Genomic DNA, 13095 nt, shown 5'->3' on the forward strand with positions numbered 1-13095 from the left:
AAAGCCGACATTGCATCATACCTGTCAGAAATGCATTACCAAACCACCCAAGACATATATACCGGGAAGAATTCTACATATCATTCGGAAAACATCCACTAGCATGGTGGCTACAGAGGATGGACTGGATTCTAAAGTGTACTCACTACAATTATATTCATTTGCGACAGACTAAATACAGCAGTGAGCTATAATTCATAGGGGAAAAAGTACCCTTCTATTCTAATGCATTCGATAACAGCGCGACAGGCAAAAGTCTTACTAACGGGTACATTGGCAAAAGTTGCACACCACAAAACAGATTATCTGAGAATTTATCAAGCTACCAAGACATGGTTCTTTCAAGAGTTGCCATGAGTTCCGCTGCTTTACCCGCCAGCTTCTTACATTCATCCGTTATCCCTTCCCTGTCTGAAACAGCATCAAATGCCTTCTGCCAGAATCTCCACCGCTCTAATCCGAGTGCAGGGCCCGTGTAGAGCGGGCCACCATTATACGAATTTTTAAAATCTGGTTCAATCTCTTTTGGAGCTTGAACCGTTTGCACGAATAAAGTCTGTCCAGCGAGTAATATCCACATCGCGGCTCCACTGAAAAAGCAGCTGTCAGCCTCATCACCAATCCATTCACTTTCGAGAGCCTGTCGTAGTGTCCATATTCCCCATAGTGGATTATCTATGAAGTGACATTCCACGAGTCGGGCTATGAAAGCCTGCATGTTGATGCATTTGGACACCTGGTCTTGAAAATCTGTGTCATCGTCCAAAACCACTAGTATAAGACGTCAGCCTTTTATTCAAGTAACATAGCATCAGAATAAAGTAAAAGCACCATGGGTTCTGTCTTACTGTGCTGATATTCGTACAATGCTCCATGCAAAGTAGAAAGAGAGCCATTGAGGGAATAACCCTGTGAATGCAAAATTAATATCACTATTTGAATATTCTGTCACCCAGTAATATAATACCTCGCGTGATACTATGGCATTCAATTTTGCAGACAACACCAAGCGCTGAACAAGCCACACCAGCTTGACCTGAGATAGGTGGTGATAAGGAATCTGCTCAGCTATTTCAATGACTAAGTACGCAAAGGAACTGTCGCCCTTGCCATACTCTTTTCCTCCCGAACTTGGAAGCATGTCGGTAATCTGAATGGCAGTCTTGTCGATAGAAACCTCACTGTCTGGTTCAAGATATTTGCGAAGAATATTGAAGGCTTTTCGGTATGAAAAGTCTCCTTCGTCACAAAGTCCGTCGTCGTCAAGGCGGAGGTTGAGAGAAGACATTTTAGGGAACAGACCAGGAAAAAGTGAGGAGAAAATGTTCATTACGCTGTGAATAAACTCTGTATGCCAAAATAAGTGCAGAAGAATGTGGTGTCCTTCAGGTGTATAGAGCGATAAGTTCCATTATTTAAAGACATTCCGCAGTTTCTGGTTATTGTACTATGCCTCCCAAGGTGGAGATATAGGCGCCCCCAGCATTGCCGGTCGCTAACAGCCGCCCTGTGTCATTGGTTGGCTACTTGTGGCTTATCTACAGAATTGCGGGGTGAGCGACTAGGCAGCACTCTCAATGTACCTCGCGAGTCTTTTCTTAGCAGTGAGTACACACGAGCTATCTAATTAGAGAACTATTAAGCGCCGTGATCCTGTTGACCCAACCATGTGCAAGCAATGGCAGATTTTAATGGAATAATGCCAGGAATATTTTTCATCACAAAGCCGCTAAGTCTACAAATGTATTGATATGAGTAATTTGTATGCTAAAGGGGCAAACAGCGATCTCTGCGTTTCTAAACATGTCTAACTCCAAGGCGACAATAGAGTCACAATAGAATACCTAAAACTGCACGTGTATATATCGCAGCCGGGCTATTGGCTATCTTGACCAAATGGACGATATTTCTCGTGAATTAACCCGAAGACCGAGCAATGGCCTGCGATTCTCATGGCCTCGACAGTTCCAAAAGTGCAGCGGCGTTGCTTATCAAGTCTATGCTTCTGGAAACTGAAACAATACCTGGTCGGTGGCTAAAGGCTGAAACCTTTTCTCCAAATTTTAGCAGCTGTATTGGTGATGACCTATCGGAAGGGTTAACACATAGCCCAGCAGGTAATCTATCTACAGATCCCCATGTCCACAACCACGGGTAAATACGACCATCCAGCAGCGGCTATAAACGCCCTTGGTGACAGTCCGCGGTAGATGTCCTGGGCCGAAATGGGTCTTTTTGGATATTTCTGAAGCGAAACCCTTCTGTAAAGCATGATGGATACAACTGCAATAGCCGCCGATGCCTGGTAGAGTGCCTGACATTCTCTGGCGCCTGTTGATGATGAGAAGGGCTCCTATTTGCAAAAAGAGGACCAAATATGGCATCTAAGACTTTCGATCGAGTCTCTTCGCGCATCAATTGGCCGAGCATCGTTCTGCATCAAACCGTTGGCAAAGCCACGATGAACGTGCGATCACTATTTGGAGAGCACGGAGCGGCCGCAGATATTGAGCGCTTAATATTAGAAGAGCATCATGTATAAAAAGTCTGCGCGAGGTCGCTCACGATTGTTTCTGGGTCAATTCGATAGTCATTGTCTTTGCAGCGTCGACTTTTTACTGTTTACATGCCCCTTAGGGGTCCTCATCCTTCGCGTCCAACGGGAAAATATATACTTCAGACTGTTTGTCTCTTGTTTAAGTGATTGATATCGATTTATCGCTCCACGATTCGAATGGCTTCAAGCTCACGAGACCGTCCCGTAAGGATAGTTGACGAGGACGGATACAAAGTAAGTAACTACAATGACAGGATCTGGCATGTAACGATAGCTGAAATAGCCAGTTTTACGCCATCCCTCGAACCCATTTTTCGAAACCCGAGCACTCTACATATGGACAACAGATTATCCCAAAGTACCGCTGCGAGGAGCTTCTGAGGGATGCGCCTCTACCGACGCACAACAGAACCAATGGCAAACGGCCACATGCACACTATGACTCGGAGTTGCTTTTTGCGAACGAACGAGCCCAATTGGGAATTTTTCCTGGAGTCCACGTTCCAAATAGATACAAAGATCAAGGCCCCCCACGGCTATGGGCTTATCCAGCACAAGAGTTCGATTATGAACATCAAGACAAATTTGGACATGACCATCATAGAACCCCTGGCCCACATAGGATCATTACAGATAAGGACAAGAACATACAAGGTCTTGTTACACATCCAGTTGGAGATCCGATTGGATTTGTTCGTGTACATGAAAGTGTACGGCGCGTACCAACTCCACCACCTCCACCACCTTTGCCATCAAGCCGCAGATACTACAATCCAGAGCCAAGAACTATAGAGAGTGTGCGATACAGACCACGTTCACCGCCGAGCCGATTATACAGCTACAGATATCAGTGATGGTAATTGACAAGGAGTCGATCATTTCCTACTTAGCTACCTTATGTTTGTTTCTTTACTACTTTAGCTTGTTGTTATTGTCTTTCTTTTGTCATTGTTATGCTATATAAGCTATGGGCTCTGTTGCGGACAGAACACTATTTTAATGCAAGCGTTAAACGAGAGTACTTTTCTTAGTTCAGTAAAGCATACAAATTACTATGTACCAAGTCACTATACCATGCACATTTGTTCACTGCTCCCGAGTAGCCAATGCATCTAAAAGTGCCTCTGTCTAAGCCGCCCTCTTGGCATGTCCATGAATTTCTTTATGGAGCAGCTTGGTGGCTCGATCTTCCTCTCTATCAGCGAGCAAACTTGTGGACTGCCTCTCTGGAATTGCGGGCCTCGACGGTGAAAGTATTGTCAACACCGGTGCGACCAATCTGCGCAGTGTTGTGCTGGCGAACAAGCGCAGCACTGTCATAGACGCATGCAACTACGCACTCACTCGTGTCTTCATCATGGCTGCAGTCATGAGCTCCTGTATGATTATAGGATCTCTGGCTGTGGACCGGAAGAGTATCAAAGGGAAAAAAGGCCCTAAAACGTCTCCCAAGGAAGTCGAAGCAAAAGTCGAAGAGAACACGAGCAAAGTCTAGTATTTAAGTTTATATGGACAGATTAAACAGCCTAAATGGAATGATTCTTTTCTCGGGCTTCAAATGTAGAAACCTAGGTAATACTCCTGAAAAATATAGCTTGACATGTTGTCGAAACCGTGATCAGAGACAGCAAATTCAAGAAAACAAACATCGTGAACTCACTGAGCCTATAGAAAGGCCACGCAGGCGTGGGAACTCGAAAAACCTTGTTGCCGGGCAAAAAATATTGCGATTAATATAAGTTCGGTCAAGAAAGGCCGGGATAACTCGTCACCAAAGGGAATCAGCTGGTGATCCCCTTTGCGTAATTGGTTAAATACTCCGCCATTACCGTGTCTTGGTCGAAATATTAGTTTTGTGTTCAACTGAAGTAGAAGACGGCAACCTACAAATTGAATTTGCCCTCTCAAGTGAGTTTATAATATGTTGAGGAAAATCCTAAAAAAAAAAAAAAATCAATCAGCATCTCACCCTCGTGTGAGAAAAGAAAAGGAAAGTCTTACCACAAGTGACAATGCTCCGTCGAGGTGACCCATGATGATTTGCGCATCAATAGCAACACTGTTCCACACTGATTGAAGTACGTTTACGTTTACGCGGAATATTTCCAGCTTCTCCTCCCCAAGGGCTACAAGCTCCTCACGAGCCTGGCGGATTTCTTCGATTCGTGCTGATAGTGATGCTCTTTGTCGTTCTTTCTCACGGATTTGAGTTTCGGTTACTGGTTCAATACAGGTTAACCTCTTGGTCTCCAATCGAAGACAATAGGACACTTACCTGCTTTAACAATTCCAAGAGCCGCCATCGAGACAACCGCAGCAACACTCACCCCCAAGGCGATGAGTCCAGCGATCTGGCGAGGTAATTGGGATTAGAAAATAGAATACTGAGGAAATTGGTCTGCTTACAGCTAGAAAAGGAGCTAAAAAGCCACTGACGGCTGCACCTCCCGCAAGAAGCCCCGCGACAAACGGCAATCCAAGCGCTCCACTCCCCAGCGCCAAGAGAGAAATGTTCAATGAGGTGAGTTTTTCTTGCAGCTCACTTAACTCTTTCATTATATGCTCCAGTTCCTCCGTTAGTTGGCCCTCTCTCTCCACTGCCCAAGTGGAGAAATCAGCAATGAAGGAGGTGAAGCTGATTTGAAGATTGGTAAAATTATTTTCCGTTTCTCGGGCTCTTTCCCGCGCTTTCTCCATATCCTATATGATCAAAGTAAAACATCAATAACAAATTGTAGCATAGGAGAAGGGGAATTGGAAGCTTACCGAAATAAACCCGTTGAGGATTGTTCGCCGAGTCTCTGTTGGAATATTCTCATCGGTGCAAAATGGAATGATCAGATCATCGAATCCTTCAGGAGTAAGCATAGGTGATGGAATTGACAATTACCAATAATGATACTTACGATTTCCATGTATTGCTACCTCTGTTGCAAGCACTCTACTCTCCGTGAGAATTCCTAGATATTTCTTAATAGTGTCAGTATTAGCAAGAAAAGTAGAAGACATAAAAGAAACGATCACCAGTTGATTTTTAATCAAGGCAGGCTCAAAATCAGAACGATGAATCCTATCAATCTGTGCAATCTTCAGATGTAAGCTGACGAACACTCGGTTGATCTCGTTGGACGCATCGACTGCTGCATTAGACGACTCTCTGAGGTGCTCGGTGGATTCATGTGATGTAAGGGCCTTGGCAGCGCCTTCACAAAATTTTTTGTTGTCCTCCTCTGTTTTGATGGGGTCGCTGAAATCCCCACCGCTGACCAAGATGTCAATTTCATTCTCATTTAGCGTTGCTGCAGCATCGATATATTTCTGGGGAGTGGCATCAGTGCCGACCATTTGGCTGACTTTGGCAACGACATCATCATAGGATGGAGGAGAGCTATGTGGCTCGTAGGGAGGCGGTGTGGTAGGAGTGAGTGTCGTGGACATTTTGATTTGGCTTTCGGATTGAGCTTTAGTCTGGCGAAATTTTAATCATTTTCGGAGACCTCCTTTTATATTTGCCAGCTGCAGTACGCGCAATTCAAACAACGACATACACCAGCCAAGCAAGCAAATTTGAACAAAGTCTGAAGATTCTGAACCCATGTACGAACCCTGTATCAAGTACCACTTGTTGGCGATAATGGCTGGCTGAAAATCAATGTTTAGTCAAGGTCAGTGTAACAATTCGAATAGAGAAGACGCGATAATCTTCAATACTCTAGTTGTTATCACATGGTCATTTTGCCAATTGAAGCGACAAAGGGGTGGGGCGGAGGGGGAAGGGAAGAGACTGCTAGCTACCTACATGGGCAGGCAGGTAAACAGATCCCTGCCCTGCATAAGAATGTACCCATGCATGCATGCATATATTGAACAGCTCAGACATGCTGTGTTCGATGATCGAAACGATTGAGGAGAACGTTACCCCGCCCTTCCCCCTCCCCCTCCATCCTTATGAAGAAAAATTCGTCTTTCACCACCCAAAACTTAAAAGAAAAAAGTTGAGGAAAGATCTCCAGCCACCTATGCACAGGCGGATTTGTAAATCCCTGTAACATGAACTAATGCATCTATGAAATCATTGAATAGCTCAGTTATGTAATTCTTATTCGCTCATATGATCGAGGCGGAGGCGACCCCGCTTTACTCATGAGAGGGTACAGGGTTTGATTCTCTTCAATTTGCTCAACCGTCTGTTATTCTCACATGCTGGAATTCAGCTGAAGGTTTATAGACTAGTCATGCATCATAAACGAGCCTTGCTCAAGGCCAGTTGAGCCAATGCTCCATTCCATCCGCATGTTGCTTTAGGTAGACCACCATCTCTGCATCTAGAATGGTACATGTTAGCTTTTGACTCTGATACAGGGAAAGTTTACAGAGTCACGTCACGTACAGATTTCTACACCGTGTTCGAGGCAAATCTGCATCCAAGAATCATACTCCTGCTCACGGTCAGTACTACTGCACACATGGTGGATTGTAATAACTTCTTACCACAACATTCTGCGCCGCCTCAAACCAACCTATAATCTGCTGTGCATCTACCATGACCCAAGTCCAAACGCGGGCCAATATAGATATATTCTGGTGGAATCTGCTTAGGTTAACTGGATCAGTAGGTCGTCGATTTTGGCCTGGGATGTATTTTAAATTTTCAGCATCGGCAATTTTGACAAATTGGATGTCCTTGTTTGCAATATTTAGATACGTGACAGAGCCATGAGTATAATGGGAGAAGGAAAATACTTACTACCGAATCTCGAGAAAATGACATGTTACACAGCCTTTTAATCTCCTCGATGCAGTTCTCGACAAGGGCATGGTTTCGGCCCGTTCCTTCCCTGGACATGTCCGTCTCTATACCAAAAACTCTGAAATGGATGGGGAAATTGGACCAGGTATTGAACAATTCAATGGCTATTTGATACAAGCGTAGTATGGTCAATTGAGCAAGACTGGAAAGGTTTTGAACACGCTATTGCAAACAAGTGTCAGGAGACCTCTTAGCATTCTCTTAGTCAATGGCAACATACCCCGATGAACCCTTGAATTCGAGATATTTTCTGACTAGTGGAGAGAGATAGATCCGTTGAGAATTGTGCAAGATCATTCCTGAGTACTAATGCAAGTAGGTGTGAGCATTCTTGAGAAACCAGAGCGATGCATGGAAGGATGGTTTGTGTCACTACTATACCTTCAAATCTGGCACACATTTCATTGGCGAGCGGGGTATTGTGACGCAGCATTATCCTATGATCCTTGATGTTGGAAACCCTAGTTAGATTGCACAAACAATAAACGGAAACCCTGTTCTTTTAGTGAGGCGAACCTCTCGGACAAGACGCATTCTCTGTTCATGAACAGCAACATTGTTCCAATCGGAGGTGTGGACCTGGCCAATAATTGCGGTCAAGATAATCTCGTTGCTTAAGCCGGCTGAATTGGCTTCGGAAACAAAATTGTTGTATTTCCGGGCCTCTCTCTCCCCTGCGCAAATCTCGAGATGTTGCCTCTCTTTGCCGCGTTGGAGTGTGTATCCTAGGCCGAGGCTGTCTAAGACGCTGCAAAGATCGAGAGCAAGAGGCTCAATATCATCATTTCCCGACTTTTGGATAGTGGATCTAACATTTGATTCGGACATATTGATGGATATCTAGATGACCGAGCTGCTAGGGAGGAAAGGAGAACAATAGGGTTAGAGAAGTTGATGCTATCGATCTGGAAATGTGGGGTTTTATCTTCTCAAAATTTCTTGACTAAGATTATGGAGAGATCGCCGTGCGATGTGGACCTGAAGATACTGGAACTTTGAGCCTAAAGCACCCTTGCTTGGTTTCTGCATACACTAGTAGTATTTTCAGCTACGCCACCGCCGAAACACAGCGGGGTGTCTAGATGGAACATTCTCGGCATAACTACAGTAATTTGATTTGTACTGTTACCTAGGCATCTATATACCTTATATAAGATCAATCCGACCTCTATTCGAACTCCTTTGCATACTGTATTCACTTAGAAGATATGACTCCCGCACCTCCTGCTTATACTGCCGGGGCCTCTCCCCCCTCATATGATGAAGTGGTCAAGAAGCTTGAGACTCTCGTCGGAGATGATGTCACTCCGGACTCAGTTCTGAATGCTGCGGCGCAGCTATCAGACGAAGAAACCAATATCCTCATTGATGGCGCCGATGATCACTGGCCGCTGGAGACAGACAAGCAGAAGGAAGATTTTGCCATAGGATCTGGCCAAACCTTATCGTCGCCTGAGGGTAAAGCTCAACTGGAGAGTGCGGGCAATGAAACAACACAGGCGACTGTGGAAATTGAGAATATATTTGCCCAGTTACATCTCAAGATTGCCCAAATTGACCGCATTCATCATTCAGAGTTTGAGCCAGGGATTATTAGGCTATTGCTTGTTTGTTATATTTCCTTTTGTTCCCTCAAGTCTTACTTTGCTAAGCAACGTGTTTTCAGTCGTACCGGGGAATTTTGACAGAAAGTCGAGATCTTGCTGCCAAAATCAGCGTTCAAGCGACGAGTTAGTTTCCTCTAGCGTAATTAGCTCTTGTCGCTACACTCATCTAACATATACGAATCCAGATTTTGATGGATTGATTGTCAAGTTCTGTGCAGATGACACCATCCCTGTCGAAAGTCGCCGAGGCCTCATCGAGTCATACATAGCGGTACCAAAACACCTCTTTCTTCTTTCCTCAAAATTTACTAATACATCTTAGACTAATTCTTCTTTCGAAAGCAATGCTCACGGAATCATCAATAGATTTCACGGCCTGACAAATGATTTTGGCTCCTTCGTCGCAGAATTCTCGAATTGGGCCAAGGACCGAGAAGGAGAGATCACCGAGCAGATTAAAACTATAGAGCAGGAGTTACAGGATCTCCACAAGAAGCTTTATCGCTTGGAATCCGCCCTCCTTGCCTTTGAAATCCTTTTTAAGGCTTCCATCCCCATCGCAGGGTCACTTGCAAAATTGTTACCAAAGTTCGCGCCTTTTATAATCGTACGTTTCCCGTTCAAACTGTCTACTCGAAGGCGAATTTATGATTAAATCTGATTCCATGAGCAGCTGGGTGGCGTAATCACGGCTGTAGCTTCTTATGCCACCATTGCTGGACTTGCAGCTGGTATATCCAGTGAGTAGTAGTCTTTGGCTTTACTTATTCCCGATAGTGGTAAATAACTCGGTATAGGAACCAACTTCAGAATTCACACCAAGACCAGAGAAAAAGAAGAGTTGCAAGCCGAACTGGAAAATATCCGGCAAACACGTGCAGAGCTTGAAGACTTCGGAAGCAACTCGTTGACTCAGTTCCAGACGGCCATCAGTATACTGACTGGGACTTGGGAGCAGATAATCGAAGATGCAAAGGTTATCCAAAGTTGGATTGCCCGAGGTGCGGATTCAAAGGTACGACACCATTTCTTTTCTATCTTCCAACTGAAGATTATTACAGTGGCCTATTTATCAAAAAGAAAATTCTAATACTTTTGATCATAGCATCGACCAGAGTATATGGATTTGAATCTAAGACACGCAGTTCATAAATGTAAGTACAAAAAGTAAAACCTACTATGTCGATGAAAAGTAATGAATTTAGATGATGCTATATCGGGGTATTTGGAGAGCTATGCTAAGGGGACTAATACATAAATACTAAGCTAAACCTATGGTATCTGCTGGGGCAACCCAAAGACCACCGGTTCGCACTGGCGGACACCCTAAGCGCCGCTACTCCCTCTCGTCCCATCCATCTCATCGCCTGGAAATTGCTTACCCCGTGAAGTCACCTCTCAAGCCAACTTTGAATTCAGAACAAATGGAACAGGAAAACAAAAAATAAGAGCGGAAAAGGGTCAGAAAAAGTACTGTGAAAAAAAAAAGAAAGAATAAATGCAGAACTTTAAACAAATCTTCCCGGAACAATTTATTCAAATTGTGGCTGCTTCCCCTTAGAATAGTTGTACCGTAACATCTCTCTTGCTCTGGAAGCGCTGATGGCACTGGAACCAGAAATGTAACCAGCCAAGGCCATATCGTTGATCACGGTCGAACTGTCAATTTTTCGAATTAGTTAACTTTCTCATTATCATCCATCATGGCAATTCTTACACCCAGAAGCGACAATCCACACCACTACGAGCCAGCTGATATCTCTCACGATGATTTTGGGTGATGAGTTGTGTGAAGTGAGCGGCTGTCAGGCCTTGGACAGGCGTGATATCAATGTTCGTGACAGAGCTATTTGAATCTGTATAGCCACAAAAGCTTATTGTGTATGTTCCCATGGTATCAGTCGCTCCAGCTTTAGTCATGTTGAGGCGTATAGAGGCTCGATTGCTGGTGATGAGGAATATGCTTGTGTGATTTCCACTTCGAGTATCATCTTCAAAGAACCTCCCCATGTTGTGCATTGTAATTCGGATTAGGAGTACATTTTGAGCAAGTTGAGCAGGGGTAGCAGTCGGCATTTTGGGAGTTTCACAAAGGTATGATATGTTTGGGCAGATGTACACGAGAAAAATTGATGGAGAATGCGCAGATCAGGCTTAAGAGCAATTTCTCCCAAAGTTGGATTGATGGTTGTTTGTATAGCCATGACGGGAGGGCACTGACGTTGCTTAAATATCGAGGATGAGACGAGGAAAGAAGTTCTTTGACAGCCTACAGATATGTAAATATTGCTATTATTTCACGTAGTAACAAGAGATGTAGAATTATTATAGTGACAAAGATTGAAGGTGCCTAAAAGAATACATGAGAACCAATCCTTCATGGTTGCTACAATGTGTTTGAAGACTGATTTGCTAACTAAGAGCAAAGCTAGGCGCCCTGCCTTATTTCAGACAGAGTAAGACTCCTGTTTCAACATTTTTTACAAACCTCAACTCTTGTCCAGTGGATGTGTGCATGATGGATTTACATGTTACAACAGCGAGTAATGAGGAGTTGATCCATTTCTGTATTCAGAGAGGAGAGGAAGGTGCCGTGTTTGCCGACATTATAGGTGCAATAGTGGTCAAAGTCACCCCTACCATCGTCGTCAAATGGGGATACAGTGTAACTGCCACTGAAGCAGCAATGCAGGAATTTGCTTACAAGAACATCAACCACGACATCGTTCGAGTACCTCGCGTTTATCGCTTTGTCCAGGATGAATTAGAAAGAGGATTTCTATTTATGGACTACGTCCCCGGCCAGAAGCTATTGGATTTGGACCTCACAGTTCACGCAGATATCATACCCCGCATTACCAATATCATTGCTTACCTCGGGCAAATAAAACATGGACAAAGGCCAGGTCCAATCGGTGAAAAGGGTCCGCAGGGGTATCTCTGGGGTGACGACGGCGTGGACAAGGCCTTCGTGTCTGTTGCAAATTTGAATCGTTATCTCAACAGGCGTCTGTCGTTGAGAAATGACTCTATTGATCTAAGTCCATATCCACTCGTTCTCTGTCATATGGACCTGGTTCGCCGCAACATGATACTTGGAGAAGACCTAAGATCCATCTATCTTCTTGATTGGGCCCATGCTGGGTTTTATCCACGATTCTACGAACTTGCGGCGCTTCCGTACATGAGTCCCTACGATGAGCTCTACGAGAAGCCACTTATAGCAGCCATGGAGTCAATGATGCAGTTGACAGATGATGAAAAGCGTGATATGAAACTGGTTCATTATGCCCAGGCAGCAACTTTGAGATGGCAATTGTAGGCAAAGTCTTTTTTGTTCATGCTACTTATCTTTTAATCAAAGCTAATATTGTGCTAATATAGTAATGAAGAGCCTGAGGAAGCATAATGTACTCTTTTGTTTTAATAGCTGTTGAGCTAATATACTAGAATAGGCTGTGGAATGAGTTGGGTTAGGGTTGGGTAGACCTCCTATAACCCTTCTGCTTAGCAACCTCCTAGGTTAGGTTAAGTTTATATTTTGAAGCATGACAGCTTAATGAGTAGGATTGAGTTACTCTACATTACCTTGTCTAATCCATATCTAGAAATTTGTAAACATGCAGGGTGTAACATGATTTTATTAGCTAAAGATATTTAAATAAGTCTTTATAACATGTTTTTTACTAAAGAAACTAGTATTTATTTCTAGAAAAGTAAGAAAGCTTAGAATTATTACAATTATTACATTAATCTTAAAAAAAAAAAAACCTAGTTTAATTTATAATATCATTATTTAAAAACTAACCCTAATTACTACAATTATTATATTAAATCAATTTAAATATAGTAAAAATTAAGCATTACATTATATAAACATTTAACTAATTATAAAAACTAATTTAAATTATAGAGGGTTTTTCTACTTTTTCCAAAGGGTTAGACTTAGGAATTTATATAGTAAGAATTTATCAAACCATAGTTTAATTTGTTACTGTAGTAAGAAATTACTGTAGTTAGATGAATATCAAACTGTGGTTTAATTTGTCACCATGGTGAGAAATTACTATAGTTGGATGAATGTCAACTATAGTTTAATATGACTATTTTGTTACCATGGT

General features: G+C 43.3%; 8 protein-coding genes across 8 annotated transcripts; 3 read left to right on the forward strand and 5 right to left on the reverse strand.

Annotated features, from left to right (window-relative positions):
* Positions 1-322: 322 nt before the first annotated feature.
* Positions 323-1288, reverse strand: L228DRAFT_265324 (hypothetical protein; the record flags this gene model as incomplete). Its single annotated transcript, XM_018334680.1, has 3 exons — positions 323-771; positions 849-909; positions 968-1288. 3 exons carry the CDS (start codon positions 1286-1288, stop codon positions 323-325), a joined length of 831 nt encoding a protein of 276 aa, XP_018192532.1.
* A 747-nt stretch (positions 1289-2035) lies between these two features.
* On the reverse strand, positions 2036-2501 carry L228DRAFT_23064 (hypothetical protein). Its single transcript, XM_018330540.1, has one exon. The coding sequence runs from the start codon at positions 2382-2384 to the stop codon at positions 2127-2129; it is 258 nt and encodes an 85-aa protein (XP_018192533.1). The 5' UTR covers positions 2385-2501; the 3' UTR covers positions 2036-2126.
* L228DRAFT_280116 (hypothetical protein) lies at positions 2478-3603 on the forward strand. Its single transcript, XM_018335758.1, has 2 exons — positions 2478-2791; positions 2845-3603. Exons 1-2 carry the CDS (start codon positions 2735-2737, stop codon positions 3409-3411), a joined length of 624 nt encoding a protein of 207 aa, XP_018192534.1. The 5' UTR covers positions 2478-2734; the 3' UTR covers positions 3412-3603.
* A 479-nt stretch (positions 3604-4082) lies between these two features.
* L228DRAFT_280117 (hypothetical protein) lies at positions 4083-6186 on the reverse strand. Its single transcript, XM_018335759.1, has 7 exons — positions 5464-6186; positions 5324-5409; positions 4964-5257; positions 4833-4908; positions 4559-4776; positions 4445-4493; positions 4083-4391 (listed from the first exon to the last, which is right to left on the reverse strand). The coding sequence occupies exons 1-7, from the start codon at positions 5993-5995 to the stop codon at positions 4339-4341; spliced, it is 1308 nt and encodes a 435-aa protein (XP_018192535.1). The 5' UTR covers positions 5996-6186; the 3' UTR covers positions 4083-4338.
* A 556-nt stretch (positions 6187-6742) lies between these two features.
* On the reverse strand, positions 6743-7474 carry L228DRAFT_243542 (hypothetical protein). Its single transcript, XM_018331710.1, has 4 exons — positions 7305-7474; positions 7049-7240; positions 6948-6996; positions 6743-6882 (listed from the first exon to the last, which is right to left on the reverse strand). Exons 1-4 carry the CDS (start codon positions 7401-7403, stop codon positions 6815-6817), a joined length of 408 nt encoding a protein of 135 aa, XP_018192536.1. The 5' UTR covers positions 7404-7474; the 3' UTR covers positions 6743-6814.
* A 1101-nt stretch (positions 7475-8575) lies between these two features.
* Positions 8576-10232, forward strand: L228DRAFT_258330 (hypothetical protein; the record flags this gene model as incomplete). Its single annotated transcript, XM_018334075.1, has 8 exons — positions 8576-8974; positions 9034-9097; positions 9160-9245; positions 9297-9581; positions 9648-9714; positions 9772-9989; positions 10080-10128; positions 10168-10232. 8 exons carry the CDS (start codon positions 8576-8578, stop codon positions 10230-10232), a joined length of 1233 nt encoding a protein of 410 aa, XP_018192537.1.
* A 274-nt stretch (positions 10233-10506) lies between these two features.
* L228DRAFT_235983 (hypothetical protein) lies at positions 10507-11050 on the reverse strand (the record flags this gene model as incomplete). The annotated part of the gene is made up of 2 exons (XM_018330779.1): positions 10507-10633; positions 10692-11050. 2 exons carry the CDS (start codon positions 11048-11050, stop codon positions 10507-10509), a joined length of 486 nt encoding a protein of 161 aa, XP_018192538.1.
* Positions 11051-11492: 442 nt separating this feature from the next.
* L228DRAFT_265330 (hypothetical protein) lies at positions 11493-12383 on the forward strand (the record flags this gene model as incomplete). The annotated part of the gene is made up of 2 exons (XM_018334681.1): positions 11493-12292; positions 12359-12383. The coding sequence occupies 2 exons, from the start codon at positions 11493-11495 to the stop codon at positions 12381-12383; spliced, it is 825 nt and encodes a 274-aa protein (XP_018192539.1).
* Between the last annotated feature and the right edge of the window lie 712 nt (positions 12384-13095).

This window comes from Xylona heveae (genome assembly GCF_001619985.1).
Source record: "Xylona heveae TC161 unplaced genomic scaffold L228scaffold_1, whole genome shotgun sequence".
Taxonomy (NCBI): domain Eukaryota; kingdom Fungi; phylum Ascomycota; class Xylonomycetes; order Xylonales; family Xylonaceae; genus Xylona; species Xylona heveae.